This window comes from Drosophila melanogaster, chromosome X (genome assembly GCF_000001215.4).
Source record: "Drosophila melanogaster chromosome X".
Lineage (NCBI taxonomy): Eukaryota > Metazoa > Arthropoda > Insecta > Diptera > Drosophilidae > Drosophila > Drosophila melanogaster.
The window spans coordinates 18,763,391-18,788,313 of NC_004354.4; the positions used below are offsets into that span (position 1 = coordinate 18,763,391).

The following is a 24,923-nucleotide window of genomic DNA, read 5'->3' on the forward strand; positions in this document are numbered from 1 at the left end:
ACGACGGCACTTTCGCCGACTGTCTGTCAGTGCACATTTGCCTTTTGCCAAAGCCAAAGTTATGTGCATGAATAAAACAAATTGCAGCTTTTCGCTTCGCTTCATTACTTTGGGCCTCTGTTTTTCGGCCAATCTCTTAACTTGGCTGCCAGTCTGTCGACATGAAAAATTGAGCGGAATATCATTTGGCACGCTGCTGCATAATGCGATATTAATTAACGTGTTCATCTCGTATCTCAATCTCTATTTGGTGGGGGGGGGGGGGGGGGGTAGGAAATATTATATATAGTTATTATAAGAAATTAAATCAACTTAAGGAAAAGGCAGCTGTAAAGTACTACTACTACATATGTGTACATTCAAGTTTCGCTTACGAATGCAACGTTCCATTAAAGAAGCCACCAACTTTAAGATACACGCATATAACAACTCCTGAGAATTGTGAAAACTGATCTACTTTGATGATCAACTTTCATTGCTGCTGATTGAATAATTGAGTAATGAGTAATTGGTATGCTGATAAACAGGAAAACCAAAATGTCAACAGTTGATAAGGAACATTAAAACACAAATTAAGAGGACGGTAAGTCCTTCACTCGGACCTTTTCAGCTGAGCACCGTAAAGTGCTGAAGGGATTGCCCCCACACCCAGACCGCGCCCACTTCCACTTCCACTTTAAAATAATCATCATGGCCCTCTTTTTTGGCCAGGCTGCGGTGGCTTTGGGCCTTAATTGTCGACTCAGTTGCTGTGCTGTGCTGTGTACTCGACAAGGCGACGAACCGAGAGCCTTGCAGCTCCATAATGACAGGCGGATGGACTCGAACACTCGGACCCGGACCCGGACCCGAACCCGGACCCAGTCCACAGCCAGGACATAAGCGGCTTGTGCTCCACTCAACTGTCGCCTTTCGGAGCTGCTCCTAGCTTGCAATTAAAATACCCACTTGGGCCCTATAAATTGTGAACGTAGGAAGGCAGGCGGAAAAAAAAAAAAATATTCCAGCACTTTGGTGTATGGAGTGGGGTCCACTTAATTCCCAGGTACTCACCCAAAAGGATTCCAACTATAAAGACATACAGCGAGAGTGCTTAAGTTTTACTCTGTTTATTTGCAGCAACCTTAGGAAGTTCAATTGAAACACCAATAGACTAGCGTCTGAGTTATTTTACGAGTACGATCATAATCACAAGTAGGTAAAAAAAATCCATATTCGCCTTACTTAAAACAAAAAAAAAAACCACACGCAGATCGCTTATCATACATATTTACACCGCATCTCGTTGATCCTGAATGGGTCCTTGGAGGCGAATCCTCTACAGCTTAGAGCTGAGGACTGTTGACGGCGGCGGCGGCACTATTGGTGGTCACCACCGCATTGAGAAACTCGTGGCGTGAGCGACTCCGCCAGGTGCCCATACCCATGGCTAGGCCGGGATTGAGACTAATGTTGGTGTTGGCACTCGCATAGGCGCCCGGGCCTGCGCCCGCCTGGCTGGCGGAGAGTCCTCCACCAGCAGCACCACCGACGCCTCCGCTGGCACCTGCTCCACGACGCCAGGGCAGACCCTTGAAGGTGTCGACAAAGGCGCGCCGGAAGCTGGCGTTCATGAAGCAGTAGGTGATCGGATTGCAGCAGCTGGATGAGTAGGCCAGCAGCTGGAGGAAACTGATGGCCGTGTAGTCGACATACTCGTACACCACCGGTCCGATCAGCATGACCATCGTGTTGATCACGTACAGCGGAGTCCAGCAGATGAAAAACTCCAGCACCAGGACGAACAGCATCTTGACCACACGCTTCTTGCTCTCCAGGGTCTTGGCCTCGTTGGACCTGGATAGTGGATTGTGGATTGTGGAGAAATGGGAATAGGGAATAGGATTGGCAGACCGGTTATCGGACACGAATCCTACCTGCGAAGTGCCGCATCGTGGACGCGAATGCTGGGCGAGGAGGTCTTGGCCAGCGTCACCGTGGTCGTCGTGGTGGTGGTGATCACAGTTGGAGCCGTTGGTCTCGTTGTCAAGGTGGTCGTTGCCATATTGGTTGATCCTCCGCCTGCGGATCCCTCTGAATTTCCATTATTATTGTTACTATTTTCTATGTGAAAAAAAAAAAACATGTGAACACAAGCCAAATATAATCAAACAAATTAACGTTATTAGCAGCAACAAATAAAACAGTTGCCATAACTAATCTAAACTAATACATAGACGTAAAATAATTAAATTTTCAATTTGGTTTTAAGAGTCTCAAAAATAATATAGCATATTATGTTAAGTGGATTTGTACCTTCTTATCGAGCATTTCACCAACAATCTATATCTTTAAAGTATTATGCCATATTACATGTCATGTAACATTAAATAACTTATGAGTTATGATATTTAGATGCAAAATAATACTTGAATGCATTCATAAATGCTCTTAAAGTTGTTTGCATATTCATGGCTTTTAAGGATTGAAAAAGGATTAGTTTCGTGCAGTTACCAACCATTATAGACTGCGGTGGCGGTCAGGACCAGGATGCAGTTACTACTGCTGCTGGTGCCCGGATTCGGTGCGCTTCCGCCGGCCGTTGTAGCGGAAACAGGCAGCGATTGCTGCAGGATGCGTCCGCTGTCCTTGGCCATGCCTACGTACAGGGTACGCGTGATGAGGATGTAGGCCACGCAGAGGACGAGAAGCGGCAGGACGAGCAGCAGGAAGTCCAGCAGGATGTTGTAGAAGAGCTCGTATCCCTGGTCGGGCCAAAACTCACGGCACTTGCAGTAGCCTGTAACGTAAGTTGGTATAACAACCAGACGGTGTCTGCTGGCCAGGTTGCTATGCACTCACCCGGTCGACTGGTGGGTATCAATTGACTAAAGACCGCTATGGGCGTCATGCAGAGGATGCCGCCCAGCCAGATGAAGCCGATGATCTTGTAGGCGTGACTGATTGTCTGCCAGGATCGCGAGCGCAGTGGATGGCATATCGCGTAGTAGCGCTCACAGGATATGGCCACCAAGGTCCAGGACGAAACGGCCACGGAGGCGGCTGAAATAAATAAATGAAAGCGGATTAACTTACAACAAACCGAACACAATGGACACACCCAGCAGCTCCTGTCGAGCGCCGTGTCAAATCGCTTTCATTAGAAGGTCCTTCGCCCGCGTTCGTTGCATTTTAATTACACAATTTGCATATTGGGACCAGACGAACCGTACCAACCAGACGGACGGAGACATCGCTCTTCGCACTTCTGCCTGTTCTTGTAGTATGACAAACACGATGCACGATGCAATTTGCAGAAAGTGCAATTAAGCAATTCCCCAGCCACTCCTTTTCTTGTTGCCCGGTCTCCTTTTCATGTAAGCCTGTTAGATGATTTCCCATTGTAAAGCAATTTGTACCCACACCCTGCCCATCCCTCATATTCTTTTGGGCTACCACTATCGATGGGGCTACACAAGTGCAAGTCAATAGGGTGGACTGCTGTAGGTGAAAAACTCGACACCGAAAGAAAAAGACCCGATTCGAAAAATTGGTCAATTTTAGCGCAATTAAATGAGAAATAATTTCTAGTTTTTCAATCGATTGTTTTATAGCACCAAATCATATATCTTAACCGTAAAGGCATCAAATAAATATGATAAACTGATCAAATGAAAGCATAATTTGCTTGTATGTATGCGTGTTTTTGGAATTTATAGCTTACCAAAACACTTGTGAAATTTGCAAATATACATATTTGTTCATACACAATTTAGACTTCAATGCAATAAGCTGTAAGGTCTATGGTTTCAATTATTAATACTCGGAAATTGTTGTGCTAGCAGATACATTTGTGGTTTGTTAGATATACATATTTGCTTATAAAGATATATATGTATGTACGTATTGCATTCAAAAGCAATAAGCAGTAAGGTAAATTGGATCAAGGGACGAGTATTTAAGACAGCCTGTATATGTTCCCTTTACTTTAATGCGACACCTCATTCAGGCAATTAAGGTCCACCCTAATGTGCTTATCCCTTCAGCCATCTGCAGCTGCATTGTATTATATTGGAATGGTATTTTCTCGCAAAATGATATGCAAGTTTTAGATTGATACGTACAATTGCAGTGATTACTACTTTAGTTACGAATGATGATAGGTGATGTAGTAGATATATATTTGCTACCAAAGATAGTTACACCTTAGAATCCTAAAAGAAATAAGTGTTTTGTAGTCGCAGTTCGTTTCTCTAGTTCAACACATCCAGCCAACCAAGGTCCACCCTAATGTGACTGCACTTCAGCTGCACTGTATTATATTACATTTTAGCTGCACAATTGTTTACTTTCTATTTTAATTATGCATGCAAACTAATATGAGCAGTAAAGATGGATTACCTCCACCTGTTCCGTTGGAGTGCATCCCGTCCAGGCAACCAAGGTCCACCCTAATGGGGTAGCCCTTGCCCTTCCAACTGCATTGTCACATTGGTCTCGCCCTCTGTCGCGTTTGTTGAGTTAAACCCCTGAAATTGAAGTTTACTTTTGATTGACGGCGGTGTGTGATGCTCTAAGCCAGAAATGCTAGCATGTGTGCGCTTAAACTTAAAACAAACAGCAGCATGGCATTTCCATTGCCATTTCCCTATCCCATTTCCAGTTTTGGTTTTTCGCTCGCTCAACTTTAAGGCTTTTCGGCTAAGCAGCTTGATTGATTCGCGCACTGAGTCTTGACAACTAAATCATTTCGAGATGCCAATACAATCCGCCAGAGCCTTGCATGCGCTGAAATGCTTTACATACGACATGCATATACATATATATATATATATATATACAGGTATATATATGCTCCATTCTGGCGCCCACAGTGCGTAATTCAATTGGCAAATGCAAAACTGACGGCAAATAAGGCGGCGTCGGCGGCAAATGACGAACCCAAATTGAATTCGATGCCGCCGCCCCCCCTTTCTACACGCCCATGATGTTTTTCTTTTGGCAACTGATTGAATTTGATTTGTGCGCAGAGTGGGCAGCAGCACGCCTTTGAGGCCAGAAAAAGGACACGGACAGGAATGGAGATGGGGATGGAGATGGGAATGGGGATGGCAGACGTGTTGAGCATATTACGCATACGACACGCAGTCCTCGAGCCCCGCATAAATATGCGACTCTGACAGGCCGGAATTTATAAGCGTCAGTTGGGTGATAAAATTTGATTGCCGCAAATAAAAACGACCACACTCAGCAAAAAAAAAAGGGAAAACTCGTCCCTTTAACTACAGTCGAGATGATTTGGTTTACCCATTCAACAAAGCTGGAAATACCTTTAAATTCTCACGCAAAATTCTTGCTATACTTATGCTATGCAGCCACTTAAATCTTTTGTCCAATGTACTAGGTGTTTGTCTCTAGCTTGGGAAAAAAACAAGAGCGCACACACTTGAATGTTTTTGCGACACTTTTCTGGGTAAAAGTGTACAAATATTTTTTACCCGCTATGACTTTTAGTTTGCATATAAGAACTATGCGCCTGAAAAAAGTTCGATGGAAGCAAAAACTTTTAAGCGATTTTTCTTTCTTTTTTTTTGTGGAATACAAATATTTATAGCATAAAGTTTTCGGCTAAGGCGCGAGGTATAAATTGAAAATAGTTGCCAACTCTGTATGAAAACAAATGGTTATGAGCTGGAGATTTTGTCAGTTTTCTGCCAGTTTGTGTTTTTTTTGAGCATGGCTAATTTCTTTAGGTGTACAGCAAGCAAGGCATTGAGCACGAAAATACCGCAAAAATGTGCTTTGACCAGTCAGTCTCAAAGTGAAAGAGAACGCCTGCGTGCCTGTCGCTCTTCGAGGAACTTGGTCCTTGGTCCTGTGATTACAGCTGCAGGCGGTCCAGGTTCCTGTCGCCTGTCGCTCGACTAAGCAGATTGAGTACCACACCCAGATGATGAAACATATTGCCGGGAGTGAGGGGAATGGGGGCTGGGATATGCTGCACAGAAACCTGGCCAAAAATTGCTGCTGATATTAGAAGTGTGCTTTGGGGTAATTTGTTCTTGTGGCTGGGCCAAGTGCCTAAATTAGTTTGGCATCATCTCGAGTGACTGACAATCTGATGCGGTCGCTGACGGGAAAGTGACAGGGCGGAAAAATACTCCTCAACTGGGATGGTTGACATGAAAGCGAGTGGATCAGGGCCTTCAAATGGCTCGACTTAAAAAAAAAAAAAAAAAACAGATTCATTTCCCTTGCAAATTGTGCACATTGTCAGCGGATTCAAATTCAATATCGAAGGAAACAAACATCTTTCGGGGCGAAACTCAATTTAAATTCAATGATTCGGCCCAGCAAATGCATTCGTTCTAATGCGGGGATTTACACACGCGATGTAAAAACTCGCAGTGAGGAATTCTGAGTGGTGAGCGAAGTAAAGCCTGCCGCCAGTGGAAAAGTTTGACGAAAAACGAAATCAGAGTTTGCCCAGACATTCTATTTAAGTTGCAAGAGAAGCAAAGTTGCTTTTTATCGAATTAAGTACTCCAAAGTGCCTAGGTGGCTGACTGGCTGGGCGTCCAACTTGGCTAAGCTAGCATCCAGATGGGGATGGGGCATGCCCCAAGCCCCAATCCCCACTCTTCCCCAAAATCCAGCCCAATCTCACATGTCTGGAGCTGGTTCAGCCGAGCGTGGCTCTCTTAGCGATATTAATATTGTTCTCCAAGTGTTTCCATTTTGAATTTCCAGATTTTAGATCTCACATTCTCCACTCCCCACGTGCAGTTGGCATGCGGCAGTTGGCAAATGAAAGTTGCCGCCTGTGCCGAACCGAATGTGCATTAATTAAAAAACTTCATGCCTAACAAATCCCGAAAGGCAGCAAACTTTTCCAAAACAAAGCCCTCGAAAGCGACAAAGTTGAGCCACTAAGTTTCTGCCACACACACATTCATGGCCATGGCCAAAGGGAGTTTTTCTCGGAATATATATTCTTTGCTCCTATTTATGAACAACAATTAGCCAAGGAGCAGAGAGAAAATCTTGCCCGCTGGCCAAAAACTCATCAGCACAAAGTGCTCCTCCCATGGATGACCAGTGCCTGCCATCCAGTTGGTTCCTTTAGCTTAACCGTACGACCAGGTGGCACTACTCCAGTGGGCAACTACATCCTGCGTATGCATGGCGATAGAAAACGACACTTTCTGCACTCCGCACAGTGTGGGCCCAAATGACCCAAAATTCTGCCGCCGTTGAACACATGTTTCGCAGCTTATATAGCCTAAAACAACGAAGCCCAAACAACGGTCACAAATGCAAAAAAAAAAAAAAAAAAAAAAAAAAGAGGAAAAAATGCTTAAAACGAGCTGCGTCCAAATTGGTTTTTTCTGTTTAACATTTAGTTGGAGTCCGTTTGGGAAACGGGGAACATCGCCAAGCCAGTGGCCAAGTCGAAAAACACCATATATGTATGTAGATATAGGCGGGCCGATCTCTTTGAAAATGGCAAGAGTTCCTGCCCGAATGTTGAGCTTCAACTCGTTAAAGTTCATTCAGACTTTAATGCCTTTGACAACTGGCAGCTAAAAAACTTGCCAAACAGAATAATAAATGTCAAAAAACATTAATGCATTCAAATCAAAGAGCCAAAGATAAAGGCTTTCACCAAAAAAGTTATTTATAGTTTTTGCTCGGCCAAAGTTGGAGTTAAAAAAGTTGTCTGTAAATAGAATTTATGCGAAGGACACAACAAACAATGCATTTAGACCTTGATTCGTACTGAAACATGAATTCATTGCTATAATATTATTTTTGCTGTGAAACCAACTTTAATGAGTTCTAAAACTACGCTTCGTTTCAATGATTTGTGAAAATGCAATTCTATGAGCACAATCATGAAAAAAAAAACACAAACATATCAATAAAGCAGGATTAATTCTTGTAAATAGCTATTCAACACATCAAAACCGATTAAAGGGGAAAAAAACCAGGGGAAACATCCGTTTATCAGTATGGATTTCCATGATGCTAATTTAAATAACACGTTCTATTTATTTGTTAAGCCAATATTTATCTTGAGTTTATTTAAACCATAATTGACAGGCGTGCAACACTTTGATGTTTGTTTTCAACTTAATTTCAGTTTTAGTATAACGAATCTTGAAAACGTCACGATGAAAATGCAAGCATGCACGACATTTATAGAATTGCTTAAGCAAACGTTTACGTACGAAAATAGAAGCTATCAAGAGCCCGAAGCTAAGAGGACGCCTCTTGACCACCACCACCACCTTGAGTTTGCCATCGCCTTGCTTTGGGCCAGAGTCCCTCGCCCGGTGGACGCACCCACCATCCCGCACACCGTTTGCGATCCAATGACTTCGGCCCGCTTGTTTGTTGTTTTTTTTTTTAGTGCCCATGTTTCACATTTCCCAAGGGCACTTCCCAACTGGCACCATTAGGAGGTGGAACTGCGACCGCGTTTGTGCTGTTCCGCCTGTAATTGCAGAACCCCACGTCCACCTCCTCATCCTCATCCACATACACATTCACATTCCCATGCCCATACCCATTCGTGAGCCGTGTGACATGTGTATGCTGCGCTGCATGTTGCATGTTCCCCAGGTGCGTGACGCTTGTACCTGCCACCAGGAGCAGCTACATCCCGTTCCGCCCCCATCGCTCCCGCTCCAGCACACGCCCCCGTGCTGTGCCAATTGAAATGGTTATTTAATTCGCCCGTTCGTCTGTTGTGCGGGGTTGTGGGGTGTGGATGGGGGCCAAAAGTATGCAGCGATATTGCACACAGCCGCTTTAAATTGCGCAGCCAAGTATGCTACGCATTTGCGTTTGCCTTTTGCCCGACATGGCATAGTGGCTCCTCCCTTTGCCATCCGAGATCCACGGCATGCCATTAGGGTCGGGGCCAAGCCAGCAGCTCACCCAGTGACGAACTGGATGGTGGCCGGGATTACTGGGGCAACCTGCCACATGACGCAATGGGCAAGCGAATTACCGAAATCGTGAAATATGTATTTACAACGCCGTTGCTAATGCGCCGTTTCACATAAACATAAAGAACGAGCTGCCAGTTTTTCTTTCGAAAGCCCATTTAATTGTCCGTGGCCCCCCAAGTAGCGCCAACAAATGTCTTTTTAATCACGTCCAACTGTTGTCCTGCCAACGCGTTTGATTTGAAGTTATGCGATGGCCGTGCGACTCTTAAGGATGCACGCTATCCGTATCCTGTCCACAGACAATGGCGCACACTCTGTCAATAACATGGGCCCACATTATGATTCTCATTTCCATTTTCAGTTTTCTGAGAACATGCGACACGCACAGGGATATGGATACGGATGTGGGTATGGGTATGGTGGTATGGAAATAAAGGGGTAACTAGGTGGAGATGGAAACCAGGACATTGTATGCCCACCTTTTACACAACTTGTTGTTTTGCGCGCTTTATGAGCTCTTCCCCGCAAGACAGGGCCAATAAAACGATCCACATGCGACGATAATCGTAAAAAATTATTTTAATGCCCCACCAACGAACCTAAATGCGCAGGAACCCAAGAGCCCAAGAACCTAGGAACCAAGGAAACTACGAATCCCGGTCGCCCCCAACTCACACGCGCCATAAATAGGGCCCTCAACTTATGTATTTGTAATTCCAACTAATTGAAGGCTACAGAAGATGGGGGAATTGGGACAGCTAAGCTAATATTAGGCGGTTACTTATAATGTCCGAGAACGCAGCTCCCTCCAGTGGGACAGGTCGTTAAATAAGCCAGGCGTTTAGGCATTTAGTGGTTGCCGTTTACCGGGAGGACTCCACTCACCTTGCGAGAACTGAAAGAGCTTGCAGAGGAACTCGCCAAAGATGAAGTTTCGCAGCAGGGTGCCCACCAGGGTGACGGGCATGCAGAGCACGCCCAGCAGCATGTCCGATATGGCCAGGTTGAGCAGGAACACGTTGGTTATGGTACGCATCCGGCGATTCTGCACCAGCGTCGAGATGACCAGCAGGTTGCCCAGCACGGCGAACAGCAGAATCATGCTATAGCTGGGTATCAGCCAGACGGGCATGCCAGTGGAAGTACTGGAGCTGGAAGCGGGTGTGGAACTGGGACTTGGACTTGAACTGGTGCCCAGGGAGAAGGCCAGTTCGGTGACCAGGTCACTGGGCTCGGTGTCCATATAGCCATCCCTATCATCATCGCCATAGCTGCTTGTCGCATTGCCCGCCAAGGAGACAGTGCCTCCGTTTCCAGTTCCATTGTAGGGTGCCACGTTGAGCGACACTATGTGACCCGCCGCACTTGGCGCATTGGCATAGTAGTCGAGCAGTGCCCTATAGGCAGCCGCTGCAGCCATGGCCGCCTGGTCGGCATCCCCCTCCTCGTAGTTGAACATCCCGGATGACCGGGTGATTCGTGGCAATCACTGGCCACCACCGCCTGACATGTCCCGTTGCGGGTCACCGAAAAAAATAAAATAAAATTTCACTCAATTGCTATTGAAACGGCGACGCTTGCGCGCAGGCTGGCAAAGATTGCGATATGGAACTCGGGGGTATCCGAGCACACGAGCTGGCGGCTTTGGCTGCCAGGAGAGGGCTCGCCTGCTACCGTTGCGGGTAACGCGTCGTGGGCAACTGACGACTGGCGGACGAGGACGACGCCTCCGCTCCGCTGGGCTAGCTGCCGCAACATGTTGCGTGGGCGATGCCGAATGGCGCAAACTCACCACGGCAACTTGTGGCTAGCAGCATGCTGCCAGGCAGCCCTGTTGCCGGGCAACTCCCATGTTGCGCGGAGGACGTTCCCTGCCGATTGGGACAAATTAATACGGTGCACTGCATCATCCATGGCGTCTGCAGCGGCGGAGCAGCTGCTGTTCGGCCCACGCACCGCGCTAATCATCAAATCAGCCGCATTCCTACGGCACTTGAGTGCCAGAGAATACAATCTCGGCTCGTTATGTGTTTGCACAAATGTTCTGCGCTAATTCCACGGATCGCATTCCCAGCCGACAAGCTGGCAGGGATCAGTGCTGATCTAGACATAGTTTTGGATATATAGCGATTCCGATTAGCACCTATAGCATCTATTTCAAAGACTACCTTTTCGCTTGCAATTGTTGCTCGTTTTTTCGGCGCAGGAAGTGAATGGAATAGCCCTCGATGAAGGAAAATAACATGACCGGGAGCTGCAGTGGTAAGACGTGACTCCACTGGGATACTGGATATGACTATGCCAGGAATCCGTGTTGCCGAAGAAACCCAATAAATCCAATAAATTCATGTTTTGATAGAATAGATAGAATTCACTTCTCGTAAGCCTCTTCACCATCGAGGAAGAGATCTTCTTCAAGGGATTCAGCTGATCCTTAAGGACGTACATAGTTTAGATGGAGGAGTACAGTCGTTGTTTTTCTATCCATCTGACTATACATATATTTGCGCACGATGTTATGGTTTCCTGTGGCCATTGCCAGTTAAGATGGCTAACACGAAGTATTTATGCAAACTTCATTATCATTATAGGAGCATCTAGCAGACTAAATTTTCTCGCGGTGTACGCATAAAACACTAGCCAACATCTGGCTTTTTTTGGTGTTTCCGAAATGCCTGCACTGAAAATGAAAATGAAAATAAAGCCAAATGCGGCGACATCGTCGCAGTTCGCCCGCTCTCGCTTGCTCCCCACGCAGCCGTCTCTGTCGCACCTGCTGTTTGTCTAACAGCTGCCGTGGGGCCTTCTGGCCAGTGCATCTCGCTCGCACGCACGGCGACTGCGCCGCCGACTTCGGCGGTCGACGGTCGGCACTTCATTCGGAGTTGCAGACGCCGGCAACGCCGCATTCGTGAGATACAACTCGTGGTGGTCGGACGAAGTTCAGCGGCTGCTCTAATATCTGGATATCTGGAACTGTGCTGGTTCTGTCCATCGCTCTTTGTGCGCTTGGATTGTGTTTTTTTGTTGTTTTTCTGGCGCTGTGTATTTTTGTTTTCGTTGTCATTGTGCCACTCTGCCACTCTGCCACTTTGTCACCTTGCAAACGGTCAACTCTTCCCGCCAGACCAGCACTCCGTTCCCCTTCGAGACTCACCCGCGATCCCAGGAAGCTGTTCCCAAGAGCACCAGCATCCCAGCTGCGCATTGAAAACCATATCTACATCCACATCCAGAACACAGCGCACCAGCATGTCGGACGGCATCGAGGTCGAGCAATTGGTGGAGAGCAAGCCGAGAAGGGTGAGTAGTGGGGAGTGGGTTGGGCACACATGGAGTTCGAGTTGGAGTTGGAGATGGATGGAGTCGGTAGTCCTGCTCCGGGCAGGGACCATGAAATGTGTGTGTATACCGGCAGGGGACGACCGAAAATTAAGAATTATAAAAGATTGGATGGGGCAGCCAGAAGTCCAGAGAGTCAGAGAGCAGGCCGGAGAGATATCTTATAAATGCACCGAAAGAAAACGGGTACTCAGTATGCTGATCACTTTTAAGGCTGAGCCAATCCGATGGCACAACCTTAAAATGGAAGAAAGTTCTAATCACCACTACATTATAAATACCTACAATTAAAGAATGCTAAAAAAAAATAATATTCTCTTGAGAATAATGATCGATTTTCGAACTTTAAATTGTTCAAATATATATTGAAAAATATTGGGGATTAGTAGAAATATACAATAATATAAAAATTCAATTACCAACAGTGGTATTGAACTCGGACATTGGCTTTAAGGATACAAAATACAGTTTTCTTCCGGTGTACACACTGGAGTTGCTGAAGCCCAGGCCCATGCGGCGTGTGTGTATATCGCTGGGCATGCGTGAGTGTCTGTAAATAACTCTGACATTGGCTCGCCGGCGACTCCGCTCCACAAGAACCGGCCCCAGAGGGCCAGAGGTCCAGGAGGCGGGGTGGCAGCTGGGTTTTATGGCTCTGGCTGGCTGGGCGGAAAGGGGCAGGGCAGGGCAGGAACAGGGACTGAGTACCGAGGGGCAATATCATCTTGGCTGGATGCGATTGCGGGGGCGGATGCAGATTGTGGGGGCGACTCCGAATCCGAATCCGAACCCAAAAACTGAATCCGAATGCGACGCCTTCGCAGCGATGCATATCAAGTTCAAGTGCGTTTGCAGTGCGGCTGCCGCTGCTGCACTTGCTCGCTGGGATCTCGAGACACCATCGATACCCAACGAAGACGCTGCGGTTAATGCGGCGCAGTCCGTCGCCCTGGCAAACACGTATAGCTTTCCAGATTACGGTATTTAGCGGGCACTGGGAGCTGGGTAAATGGTTGCAGTGCCATTATCTTGCGGGTACTTCGTTCAGCTGATCGCAAGATCTGCGTTTCATGTGACTTTTGGTGCACAGCACTTGTTCGCCAACCTAATCTCTATGGCATCAAACAAAACGATTGTGCAGGCCAATAAATATTACAATTTCGAGGTTTCCAAGTGCAGGCAAACAAGTGAGTAATAAAAGTGTATGGAATCGATGGGGATATCGGCCATTCCACACCCTTTCAATGCTCGGGAATCGCTTCCTGACGCGCCAATTTTGGTCATCCACTCCCCGAGTCGTCGTCGTCGTCGTCACCTTCAGGCGGCATGAATCACGCACTCGGAACCTCGTTTCCCGCAACCCGCAACCCGTACCCCATACCGATACCCCGTACCCATCAGAATGACCATCCACAACCCCATCCGGCATCCCAGATCCCCCGACTCCGGGCGTCTGGGGCGTGAGCAGCCACAAAACAGTTTGCTCCTTTGTTTCCTGCACTGTTTGTGCTAGTGTGCGTGGCGAATGAAACATCGACGGCAGCGGAATAAAAATAAGAAATAAAATGAAATGAAATAAAGTAAAGTAAAGTGGGGGAAAAAGAACATTGACATATCGGCGGTCCCAGACCCGGAGCAAGTACGTCATTGCGACTGCGCTGCGGCAACTGGCAATTTGTCACAACATTGCCAATTATTTTTTTTGCTTGTTTTATTTATTTTTTTTTTTTTTTTGGACTTAGTCTGGCCAAGGCGAAGCGGTTAATAACCGATTCGCTGCAATTTATTGGTTATTTTCCAATTGCCTTGCCAATGAGTCAGTTGCATCGACCCACGAATATTCCGCATATTGTGTTTTCACTGTGCATGTATGTCATATATATATCTGCATCGCCTCTCCTTTATTTTCCTTTATTCATGCCCGATCGTATTATTTGGAATTTTTTTCGTTTCTTATCTGAAATTCATTAGTCAACATAAAACACTTTCGGTCCACTTGTACATACACAATGAAAAAGCGAATAAAATACAAAATGTTTAGTGCAATCGAAAGTGAATACTCTAACTTTTATTGTTCATACTTCAGTATTTGCTTTATGAGCTCACGATCTATATATACCATACAATTAGATATATAAACTATACAAACAGAGTTAACTTGAAATAATGTCAGTGGTGTATACCAGGCATCGAATGATAAAAGATACGGATATAATACCATTCACTCTGTAGTTCTCGATAGCTTGCTGTTTACTTAAGGACAGGATTATTTACATACAATACGTTCTCATAGATGTTTATTTTAAAGGTATCCCAAGAATTTCTACAACTGCGATACCTTTCACAAGGGTATCAGCGTTGAGTTACGCAGCAAGTCAGTTTCAAGCACCTGGCGCTGGGGATTCGGTTTCGTTTTCGTTAGCAAATTGTTATTTGCTGTATTATGCTTGGTTACGTTTAGCTGCAGTTATAGCCGCGTTTGATGCATCGCCGGCCCGCTCATTGCCAGATATCGATGGATATAGCTATAGATACTATAGCTACATATATCTAGCTGGCAATGCAGCGTGCTGTATGAATGCACACATGGGCATATATGGCTCATTACGTACGAATCCACATATATAGATAGATATAATACATATGTACATCTATCTATCGGATATGGCCGCAAGCCATTTGAGTAGCGCGAATTGTTTGGCAGATGGCTTTCCTGCTGGAAAGGTGGCTAACTCAATGGATCTGTTAGGATTATTGGTGGTTCCAAGTGAAACTGAAAATATGTATGCATATACATTTCCTGTCATCGCTACAAGGTTACTTATCAGACTGTTGCTCACTGTTTTCCATCGAGAATCACGAATCACGATTAACCGTATCAATTATGGACTGGCTACTGTCGCTCGCTTTTCTATGCGAATCTTTCGAGGATGACGCACTCTGACTTTCCTTGAAACTATTGTAGTTTCCCTTTTTTCGATATATTTCCTGAAGCCAGCGCAATATCTCGATTCCTATGACTAAGCGTCAATCTCTGCTGAATTTTTATGGCGTGTAAAATTGGAACAGGCGAGCCCTACAGATTTAACCGGCACTAATTGCCCGGGCGATCCCAAGAACTTTCGGTAATAAATCAATTACAGTTCCTTTAGTTTTGCGACAGTTTTCTTATCAGAGCAAATAGATGGCATTGCGTCAATTCCGGAGGTGGGGCTATCCGAGCCTATCCTATCCGATCTTTGGGTGCACTCCCAGCCCAACTGGAGTGATCTAATTTGTCGTGTTGTCATTGTGTCAGAAGTGGAGATATGGCCATATAGGCATATATATGTATATAGATACATATGTGCGAACGTTATCGGGCTTATCGGCTGGAAACTTAATTTCAGCTAATTTTAGCCAACAATTTGGCTCACGTACCCGTGGAGGTTGCAGGAGGAGCACCGACATTTCTATATACATTTGTATCTGCTATCTTGCTTGTTTGGGGGAAAATTTGTCGGGTATTTTCGGTGGGTCATTCGCTGCAACGGTTTCTTAGTCGTCCGCTCATTTTTGGCACAGTTTGCGTCCGCATCTTGTTCATTTTTTTTTTTTTTTTGCCTGCCTTCCGACTAATTAATTCAGAGCCACGAAACGGGAGATTCAGAGCTGTTCCATAGTTCTATGCGACGCATAGAATACACATACAAACTCCAAGTTCTTACTGCGTCGCGTTGTGAAAGTCGTCGCCCGAAACATCTTTGGGTTTAATTGTTTGGCTTTTGATATTTTCGACAGTCGTCGCTTTTCTAATTGATTTTTCTCACCAGACGCCGTACTCTCCGGTCATTGAACGCATTATAGAGCGATCTCTATCTCCATCTTCCCATCGGTATCTGTATCTGTATCTGTATTTGTACCTTTAGCTGTATCTGTATCCGTATCTCTGGCCCAGCTTCAATGTCTATTTATACGCGAGTCTAGTTCCTGACTCCAAGCCCGATCCATTTGGCTGGCAGTTGGACCAACAGTCATTTGGCTCTCTTTGTTTGTTGTCATCCCGTTCCGACGACCCCAAGTCACTTATCAAATCTCTGACCTGCTTTCCGCCGGCTGCTGATTGAAAATTGTCACGCGTAAATTGATTTTAATGCGGCGATCCGCTTAAGACAATAAGAGTGCACTACGTGAAAGGGTAGTTTTCCGATCCGTACTACAAGTATACTCGTATCAAAAACCATCGATCCAATCGCTTTACACGCTTTCCACGCATCTAAGCTGAGCCTAACTTTGTGCACATAATGCTACCCCAAAGATCACTTAATAAACCACAATTAAAATTAATCTTTAGCTAACCAAAATCGTATTGAGACTTGGTTTTTTACATTTCACTATCAAGCCATTCGAACTTATCAAGCAATTTAAATTCATTTACATATCGATATTTTTAAATCATCATATTTTTGGGCTTTGAACCAGAACCCTGAACCCTCATATGTGTGTGCTGATATCATTATCAAAAATGCTGTAATTTAATATGCGGGTATGTTCCAGTATGTTATCATAATAAAGCCTTTATTTTTTCTTCGAAATATGTACATATTTACATTGGCTACTTTTCCGCTGGCCCGCTGGTATTATGTTTATAAAGCACTAAAGCGGCAACAAATTGCTTTCCGTGAATCTGCCCGAACGTAATGCAAGTGGGCGATGCAATGGCGTGCCTATTCCCCTGGCCGACTTGAGGTTGCCTGACACGGAAACAAGTCGAATTGAATGTAATATAACCATCGAAAGCGAAAGCACCGCTTAAATCTGACTCATAGATGGCGCCGTCAAGAGTACTTGGCCCCGCATTGAGTACATACAATACATTTCGCTATCGATGGGCCAAAGCGGATGATCCATTCGCCTTGGCGAAACGATTCGGACTTGGAATACATGATTAAGATATATACTTCCGTCTGAAAGTTGCTTATAGTTCCCCTCTTCGCTTGCTTATAATCCTCTTCCCCCTTGCTCTTTCGCAGATGCCGCTGGCCACGTCGCTGGAGAAGGACTCGATTCGCGAGGCCTACGAGGATGTACGCTCCGATCTGACAGACACCGAGTGGGCGGTATTCAAGTTCGATGGCGCCCAGATTATTGTACATGCGCGCGGTCAGTGCTTTGAGGAATTCCGACAGCAGTTCGGCGACTCGGAGCGCGCCTTTGGCTACATACGCATCCAGATGGGTGACGAGATGTCCAAGCGCAAAAAGTTCATCTTCCTGACGTGGATCGGGCAGGAGGTGGGCGTCATCCAGAGGGCCAAGATGTCCACGGACAAGGCGCTGATCAAGGATGTCCTCAACGTGAGTAGCCAATAGCTAGAGATGCCAGAGCCCAGAGGCAGAAATAGATCCTCTCATCTCTAATCTCTTGCAGAATTTTGCCGTGGAACTTCAGGCGGGAGTGGAGGCCGAGCTGGACATTGAGCTCTTCCGTGAAGCACTGAACCGTGCCGGCGGCGCCAACTACGGAACGGGCATCCGGGATAACTAAGCGGCCTCCAAGTTACTTTACATATACATTTTTTTTTGCAACTCTTAACTGCTTACCAAACTGCTCCTTTCTCTTTAATTATTATGAATTAATTTTATGAAATTTAAAAACTGTACATTTTATGAAATATTATACAAGCAATTGTAACATTACTGGGTCCTCTTATTTATCGTATAATCATAATCCATAGTGTCATTCAAAAAAGGTAAAAGAAAAGTTTTCAATACCAAATTTCAAGAGCGGATGCAAAATCATTATCAATGCCATACATTTAATTGTGTATATAGTGGGACTGATGAATTACTTTGATGATAAGACAAAAATTTTAGCCACCTAATACTGAATACTGAAGTGGACAGATATGCCAGAATTTGCATTAGAAAATTCAAGTTTCTATAGTAAAGAAATGTTCTCGTTTAAACTAGTCTGGTTTTCTGAACATACGCTGGATGGATCGATTCGAATTTAATAAGCGCGAAATGAAAATGGACTACGTTGTTGAACTAAATACTACGGAGATGATGAAAATGATGAGAAAAATTATCTAGTTGCTTTAGTTCCCGGGCTCTGCCTCTCGCTTCCTAGCGGACCCTGAAGAGTACCGAGTGAAGTGCATCGATGTCCACCTCCACGCCAGACGAGTTTGTGGTCACGGTGCGAGAGCTACGGCCGAGAACGTTGAACAATACTGCTTGGTATCTTTAAAGCATATCACTCACCTGGCTTTGTGCACCGAGCGACGGGAGGAGTGCGGATTAACCAGCACACAGTGCATGGGCTGGTCATCGAACTGACGATGGTGATAGGTATCTACGGCCTTCTCGGCATGTTCCAGTGACTTGTAAATAACTTCGGCGGTGCCGGGACGCACCACACGAGCGTCGTACACTGGGCCGATGTCGCTAAAAAGCTCGCGAATATCCGCAGTAGTCACGTTAGTATGCAGATTGCTCACCAGCAGGCGGTATCCATCCTTTGTGTTCGACGTACGCAGCGACAATGGGGATGGCGAACGGCGCTTGTTCTTCGATGGAGCAGCTGCATCACCATCACTATCAGTACCGCTATCGCTATCCCTAGCACCACCGCCACCAACAGCCTTTCTCCGGTTCTCGTTGGCGTAGATGCCATGAGAAATGTGAGGATCCCTCTTACCGACAAACAGACGAGACCGCAGCGATTCTGGGAGTTTACTTGTGCTTGCTGTGTCGCGGTGGCGGCGCTCGAGAGGCTCCTTGGTGGTATTTGAGCGTCCAACTACGAGTCGGTTGGTCAGCGAAGGACGCTCAATGCGATTGCGGGCCGCCTCGTAAATGGAGAATGCATTGTTATCTATTTTGTTATTTAGTGGGGCCATGGACATCTCCACGTCGTCGCCGCGGTTCAGGTCGAGCCCACCAATTGAGTAGCGTGGCGACGCTTGCTTCATTTGCCCTAAGTGCAGTGTGCGAGATATTTCCTCTGAAAGTAGAAGAGTGCTTTTTAGGAACGGCTTGGCAGAGAAAGGCACTAACTAACCATCCTCGAGGTCCTGCATATTATCAAGATCAATATAGCGTCGTGGAGCAAAGGGTTTGCCCGGCTTATGGGATCTGGGGTCAAAGGTTCGACGCAAGCCGGACAACATGTGGTTACCCAGTTCAACGACCCCGTCGTCCGAGTCCCATTTCGCCTGAATGGTGCCGTCCGCATGGTTTGACATGCTAAGGCGGTGACCAAACTGACCGATGTGCACTCCCTTTCCGCGTGCGCGATGTGATGGCTCAAACGACTCTTCTTCGTCATCAATAAGTATTGGGCCCGCCGAACGGGCCTTCTTTCGCTCCAGCAACAGCTGGCGGGCATCGATGCCCGAGTCGCGCACGCTCTTGTTGATCAGATCCCGGGCATCGGCTATCTTGGCCCGTGTCTTCGCGGCGATCGTGTTTCTGGCATCGAAGGTGCGCTTTGCCGGCGTATCAGAGTGAGATCCTCGGGCACCCGATGGCTTGAAAAAAGGCTTGTTCAGCAGCTGGCGCGGCTTGGAGAAGTTCGCATTGCTGCAATGGAAAACGCATTGAGTGACATTCTATTTTTTCGGCTGTCCTGTAAATGTACTTACAACTTTCTGTCGAGGGGACGATAGCCGCGTTGCCCGCGCTTCCGCTCTATAATCTCGTCCAGACTCAAATCGATGTCCATGGCTCACAGTATACGCTTTTCACACCTTTTCCTAAGCTATGTGTGAAGTAAAAACAACCAGATTCAAATTATCCTGACTATTCGAACTACGTTCGTAAAAAAAAAATAGGACTGGCGTTTCACTGGTGACACTTGGGGTGGCAAACTATCGTCCAGCACTATCGATAGCAACTATCGCTTAAAAACATCTATGTTATTCTGGATATAAAATGTAAAAAAGAAACAGCAATATACTAACACTTATACAAATATACGATTAATACTATTAAACTACTTGTTCATTTACAAAAACAATTTTTGCATGTCTTAACATTAGTTTGTAGAAGATTGAAAATTCTCAGAACTGTCAATGATATATTAAGCTACATAATACGTTTTATCCACTGACATTACGAGTCACTAATTCACAGTGTGCCCCTTCGCACAACCGAGAACAATCGCGCTTAGGTGCTAGCCGACGTCTGGTCTGGTAACACTGATACCTGCGCAACAACAAAAACAACACCACATACTAAAACAAAAACCTCCGTGTGCTCTTCAGTCCTTGAACGCTCACCGGGACTGCCATTGTATGACTTCGATGAACAGAATTTGGCTTCACACTCTCTTCCTTCAGTGTAGGCCATGAGTGCGCCTCTTTTCACCCTTTAGTCGCTTTTTACGACAAGCCGGGAACGCTCAGGTAGTATTCTTCACTCGCCACCACACAGGACACCTGTTCGGGTTTAGCCACCTTCTCTGTTGGCCATCTCGTCTGATCGGACACGTTTAATCATTTTAATGATTAGACTGTGTCCCAGCTCCCATGCCTCGCTCTTTGCCAATATAGCTGCGAACAAGCCACTAGGGCTGAACGGAGCACCTGACTTCGTCTTTAGCTGCTCCCTCTCCATCGCAAACCTGGAGCAGTGCATTAGCACATGCTCTTCTGTTTTCTCACAAATGACGCAGAACAATCGACGTAGATAGGCCCGAATGCAGCCATGGTCCGTGTGAAACTGGGTTAGGTGGTAGTCCAAGCATTTGTGTTGGCACTCTGCCCAAACCGCCGACTCAGGAATGAGCTGGTAAGACCACCTGTTCTGCCACTCACCCAACAGCCACTCGTCGGTAAGCGCCACCCCGCTTTAGGCCGAGAGCCTTGATCTCCGATCAATTGGCGGCCTGCCAGAGTTAGTGCCGCGTCTTCACATATTGTCCTGAATCCTCTAATGAGCCTGAGGGCCATGGCTCCTTTCAGGTATGAACCCCTGCTTGTAGCATTGCTACAGATTGGTGCAGCGTACAGCAGCGAAGCCAGTTTCCTGGCCAGATAGCTTGGACCACCGATGTTGGGCACCAGTCTAGCCAATGAAGAAACTGTGACTGATGCATTCTTGCTGCCGTAACTCGCGTGGTTCTATCATAGCACCCAGGTACTTGAGGGACTCTTGGGAGGTCACCTGTGTCGCATTGACAGAGGACTAGCATATTCTCCACCTTTTTCCTGCTGCTTAGTACTTACTGCTTCGGTCTTGCGAGCCGCTATTGCTAGCCCGGCTTTCCAGTGGACGGCAGCTCCAATCGTGGTGTTACATTTGTCCTGCAACTCTGCAATTGTTTTGGCGACTGCTGTAATTGCCGCATCGTCTGCAAAACAGTGCAGCTCTACTCCCAAGGGCCTGTTGATGCTCCTCTACTATCGTATCCTCGTCCAGTCCACTGCAGGATAGTGCTATTCTTTGAGCTGCCGCACAGATGCCAAATCATTGACCGTCGCCTCTAGATCGCTTTTATACTTGGGAAAGCTTCCCGAGGCTTTTCCCACTACTTCGAGCAACAGCTCATCTAGCTGAGTTCTCCGAATTCTTCTGCCCAGTTCGCTAAGGCTCGGGTCCGATCTTAGTTTCCGGAGCATCTCTGCGTACCAAGCCTCACCCGTCTTCTTCACGATCCGTGCCTCAGGCTTTTTACGCGGGCGCATAGGCTTCACCTTGGTCCAATATGCACTCGTGCTAGCATTCTTGGCGACAGATGCGTAGCTGCCTGTATTGGACTCGTTTGATCTGGATGTCGCCTTCCCTTCTCCTCTACCAGTCGTGCGGTTTGAGCGCCAGAACTTTGGGCACTTGTCCCTTGGACACCTGCGCATTGTGAGAAGCGTTTTTGGTAGGCTTTTGTACTTTAGTCTGGGTAGCAATGCTCGTCAAGCGGTGCTCGCTAGTGACCCCTTCGTACAACTCTATCATCTTGTTAAGGGCTGAATGTTCAGAAACTAGGCTCTTGGTCTCTCTTGTGACGGTTATGTCGGTTAAGTCTCAAATGCGGATAGCAGCAAGTTTATCTTGCCATTCATCCTGGTGAGTATGCACTTCAGGTCGTTGTTCTGGAGAGCCGTGGTCAGGTCCGAAGACCGATTAGGGGATCCAGCTGGCTACATACGCAACCAGATGGGTGACGAGATGTCCAAGCACAAAAAGTTCATCTTCCTGACGTGGATCGGGCAGGAGGTGGGCGTTATCCAGCGGGCCAAGATGTCCACGGACAAGGCGCTGATCAAGGATGTCCTCAACGTGAGTAGCCAATAGCTAGAGATGCCAGAGCCCAGAGGCAGAAATAGATCCTCTCATCACTAATCTTTTGCAGAATTTTGCCGTGGAACTTCAGGCGGGAGTGGAGGCCGAGCTGGACATTGAGCTCTTCCGTGAAGCACTGAACCTCCAAGTTACTTTATATATACTGCTTACCAAACTGCTCCTTTCTCTTTAATTATTATGAATTAATTTTATGAAATTTAAAAACTGTACATTTTATGAAATATTATACAAGCAATTGTAAAATCAGTTTCTATACCATACATTTTGTTGTGTCTATAGTGGGACTGCTGAATTTCTATGATAATAAGACAAAAATTTTACTCACTAAACACAAAATTCTAAAGTGGACAGACATGGCAGAATTCACTTAAACTAGTCTAGTTTGCTAAACATACGCTGGATGGATCGACTCGAATTTTATAAGCGCGAAATGAAAATGGATTACGTTGTTGAACTAAATAGAAAAAATTATCTAGTTGCTGTAGTTCCCGGGCTCTGCCTCGCACTTCCTAGCGGGCCCTGAAGAGTACCGAGTGAAGTGCATCGATGTCCACCTCCACGCCAGACGAGTTTGTGGTCACGGTGCGAGAGCTACGGCCGAGAACGTTGAACAATACTGCGTGATATCTTTAAAGCATATCACTCACCTGGCCTTGTGCACCGAGCGACGGGAGGAGTGCGGATTGACCAGCACACAGTGCATGGGCTGGTCATCGAACTGACGATGGTGATAGGTATCTACGGCCTTCTCGGCATGTTCCAGTGACTTGTAAATAACTTCGGCGGTGCCGGGACGCACCACACGAGCGTCGTACACTGGGCCGATGTCGCTAAAAAGCTCGCGAATATCCGCAGTAGTCACGTTAGTATGCAGATTGCTCACCAGCAGGCGGTATCCATCCTTTGTGTTCGACGTACGCAGCGACAATGGGGATGGCGAACGGCGCTTGTTCTTCGATGGAGCAGCTGCATCACCATCACTATCAGTACCGCTATCGCTATCACTACCACCACCGCCACCAACAGCCTTTCTCCGGTTCTCGTTGGCGTAGATGCCATGAGAAATGTGAGGATCTCTCTTACCGACAAACAGACGAGACCGCAGCGATTCTGGGAGTTTACTTGTGCTTACTGTGTCGCGGTGGCGGCGCTCGAGAGGCTCCTTGGTGCTATTTGAGCGTCCAACTACGAGTCGGTTGGTCAGCGAAGGACGCTCAATGCGATTGCGGGCCGCCTCGTAAATGGAGAATGCATTGTTATCTATTTTGTTATTTAGTGGGGCCATGGACATCTCCACGTCGTCGCCGCGGTTCAGGTCGAGCCCACCAATTGAGTAGCGTGGCGACGCTTGCTTCATTTGCCCTAAGTGCAGTGTGCGAGATATTTCCTCTGAAAGTAGAAGAGTGCTTTTTAGGAACGGCTTGGCAGAGAAAGGCACTAACTAACCATCCTCGAGGTCCTGCATATTATCAAGATCAATATAGCGTCGTGGAGCAAAGGGTTTGCCCGGCTTATGGGATCTGGGGTCAAAGGTTCGACGCAAGCCGGACAACATGTGGTTACCCAGTTCAACGACCCCGTCGTCCGAGTCCCATTTCGCCTGAATGGTGCCGTCCGCATGGTTTGACATGCTAAGGCGGTGACCAAACTGACCGATGTGCACTCCCTTTCCGCGTGCGCGATGTGATGGCTCAAACGACTCTTCTTCGTCATCAATAAGTATTGGGCCCGCCGAACGGGCCTTCTTTCGCTCCAGCAACAGTTGGCGGGCATCGATGCCCGAGTCGCGCACGCTCTTGTTGATCAGATCCCGAGCATCGGCTATCTTGGCCCGTGTCTTCGCGGCAATCGTGTTTCTGGCATCGAAGGTGCGCTTTGCCGGCATATCAGAGTGAGATCCTCGTGCACCCGATGGCTTGAAAAAAGGCTTGTTCAGCAGCTGGCGCGGCTTGGAGAAGTTCGCATTGCTGCAATGGAAAACGCATTGAGTGACATTATATTTTTTCGGCTGTCCTGTAAATGTACTTACAACTTTCTGTCGAGGGGACGATAGCCGCGTTGCCCGCGCTTCCGCTCTATAATCTCGTCCAGACTCAAATCGATGTCCATGGCTCGCAGTATACGCTTTTCACACCCTTTCCTAAGCTATGTTTGAAGTAAAAACAACCAGATTCAAATTATCCTGACTATTCGAGCTACGTTCGTAAAAAAAATAGGACTGGCGTTTCACTGGTGACACTTGGGGTCGCCAACTATCGCCCGGCATTATCGATAGCAACTATCGCTTATTAACATTTTCGTGATGCTGGAAATAAAATGTAAAATAGAAACAGCAATATACTAACACTAATACAAATATACA

The 24,923-nt window shown here is 46.6% G+C and overlaps 4 protein-coding genes and 1 pseudogene across 6 annotated transcripts, besides 1 other annotated feature; 2 read left to right on the forward strand and 3 right to left on the reverse strand.

Moving 5' to 3' along the window:
* Nucleotides 1–1,092: 1,092 nt before the first annotated feature.
* On the reverse strand, nt 1,093–10,637 carry CCKLR-17D3 (Cholecystokinin-like receptor at 17D3). The gene is made up of 5 exons (NM_001103553.3): nt 9,822–10,637; nt 2,842–3,042; nt 2,498–2,779; nt 1,917–2,103; nt 1,093–1,836 (listed from the first exon to the last, which is right to left on the reverse strand). Exons 1-5 carry the CDS (start codon nt 10,393–10,395, stop codon nt 1,326–1,328), a joined length of 1,755 nt encoding a protein of 584 aa, NP_001097023.1. The 5' UTR covers nt 10,396–10,637; the 3' UTR covers nt 1,093–1,325.
* Nucleotides 10,638–11,837: 1,200 nt separating this feature from the next.
* CG6891 (uncharacterized protein) lies at nt 11,838–17,955 on the forward strand. 3 transcript variants are annotated; one of them, NM_133095.2, is made up of 3 exons: nt 11,838–12,239; nt 17,291–17,614; nt 17,688–17,955. In NM_133095.2, exons 1-3 carry the CDS (start codon nt 12,189–12,191, stop codon nt 17,802–17,804), a joined length of 492 nt encoding a protein of 163 aa, NP_573323.1. In that variant the 5' UTR covers nt 11,838–12,188; the 3' UTR covers nt 17,805–17,955. The 3 variants fall into 3 exon arrangements, with proteins under 3 accessions (NP_573323.1, NP_001259689.1, NP_728196.1); NM_001272760.1 differs by lacking the exon at nt 11,838–12,239 and adding an exon at nt 13,108–13,465; NM_167630.2 differs by lacking the exon at nt 11,838–12,239 and adding an exon at nt 16,243–16,455.
* CG18259 (uncharacterized protein) lies at nt 17,875–20,104 on the reverse strand. The gene is made up of 4 exons (NM_133096.3): nt 19,906–20,104; nt 19,323–19,843; nt 18,524–19,265; nt 17,875–18,467 (listed from the first exon to the last, which is right to left on the reverse strand). Exons 1-4 carry the CDS (start codon nt 19,983–19,985, stop codon nt 18,386–18,388), a joined length of 1,425 nt encoding a protein of 474 aa, NP_573324.1. The 5' UTR covers nt 19,986–20,104; the 3' UTR covers nt 17,875–18,385.
* Nucleotides 20,105–20,491: 387 nt separating this feature from the next.
* Nucleotides 20,492–22,398: a mobile genetic element.
* A 16-nt stretch (nt 22,399–22,414) lies between these two features.
* On the forward strand, nt 22,415–22,820 carry CR6900 (annotated as a pseudogene).
* On the reverse strand, nt 22,752–24,820 carry CG6961 (uncharacterized protein). Its single transcript, NM_133097.3, has 4 exons — nt 24,591–24,820; nt 24,008–24,528; nt 23,209–23,950; nt 22,752–23,152 (listed from the first exon to the last, which is right to left on the reverse strand). Exons 1-4 carry the CDS (start codon nt 24,668–24,670, stop codon nt 23,071–23,073), a joined length of 1,425 nt encoding a protein of 474 aa, NP_573325.1. The 5' UTR covers nt 24,671–24,820; the 3' UTR covers nt 22,752–23,070.
* Nucleotides 24,821–24,923: the final 103 nt, after the last annotated feature.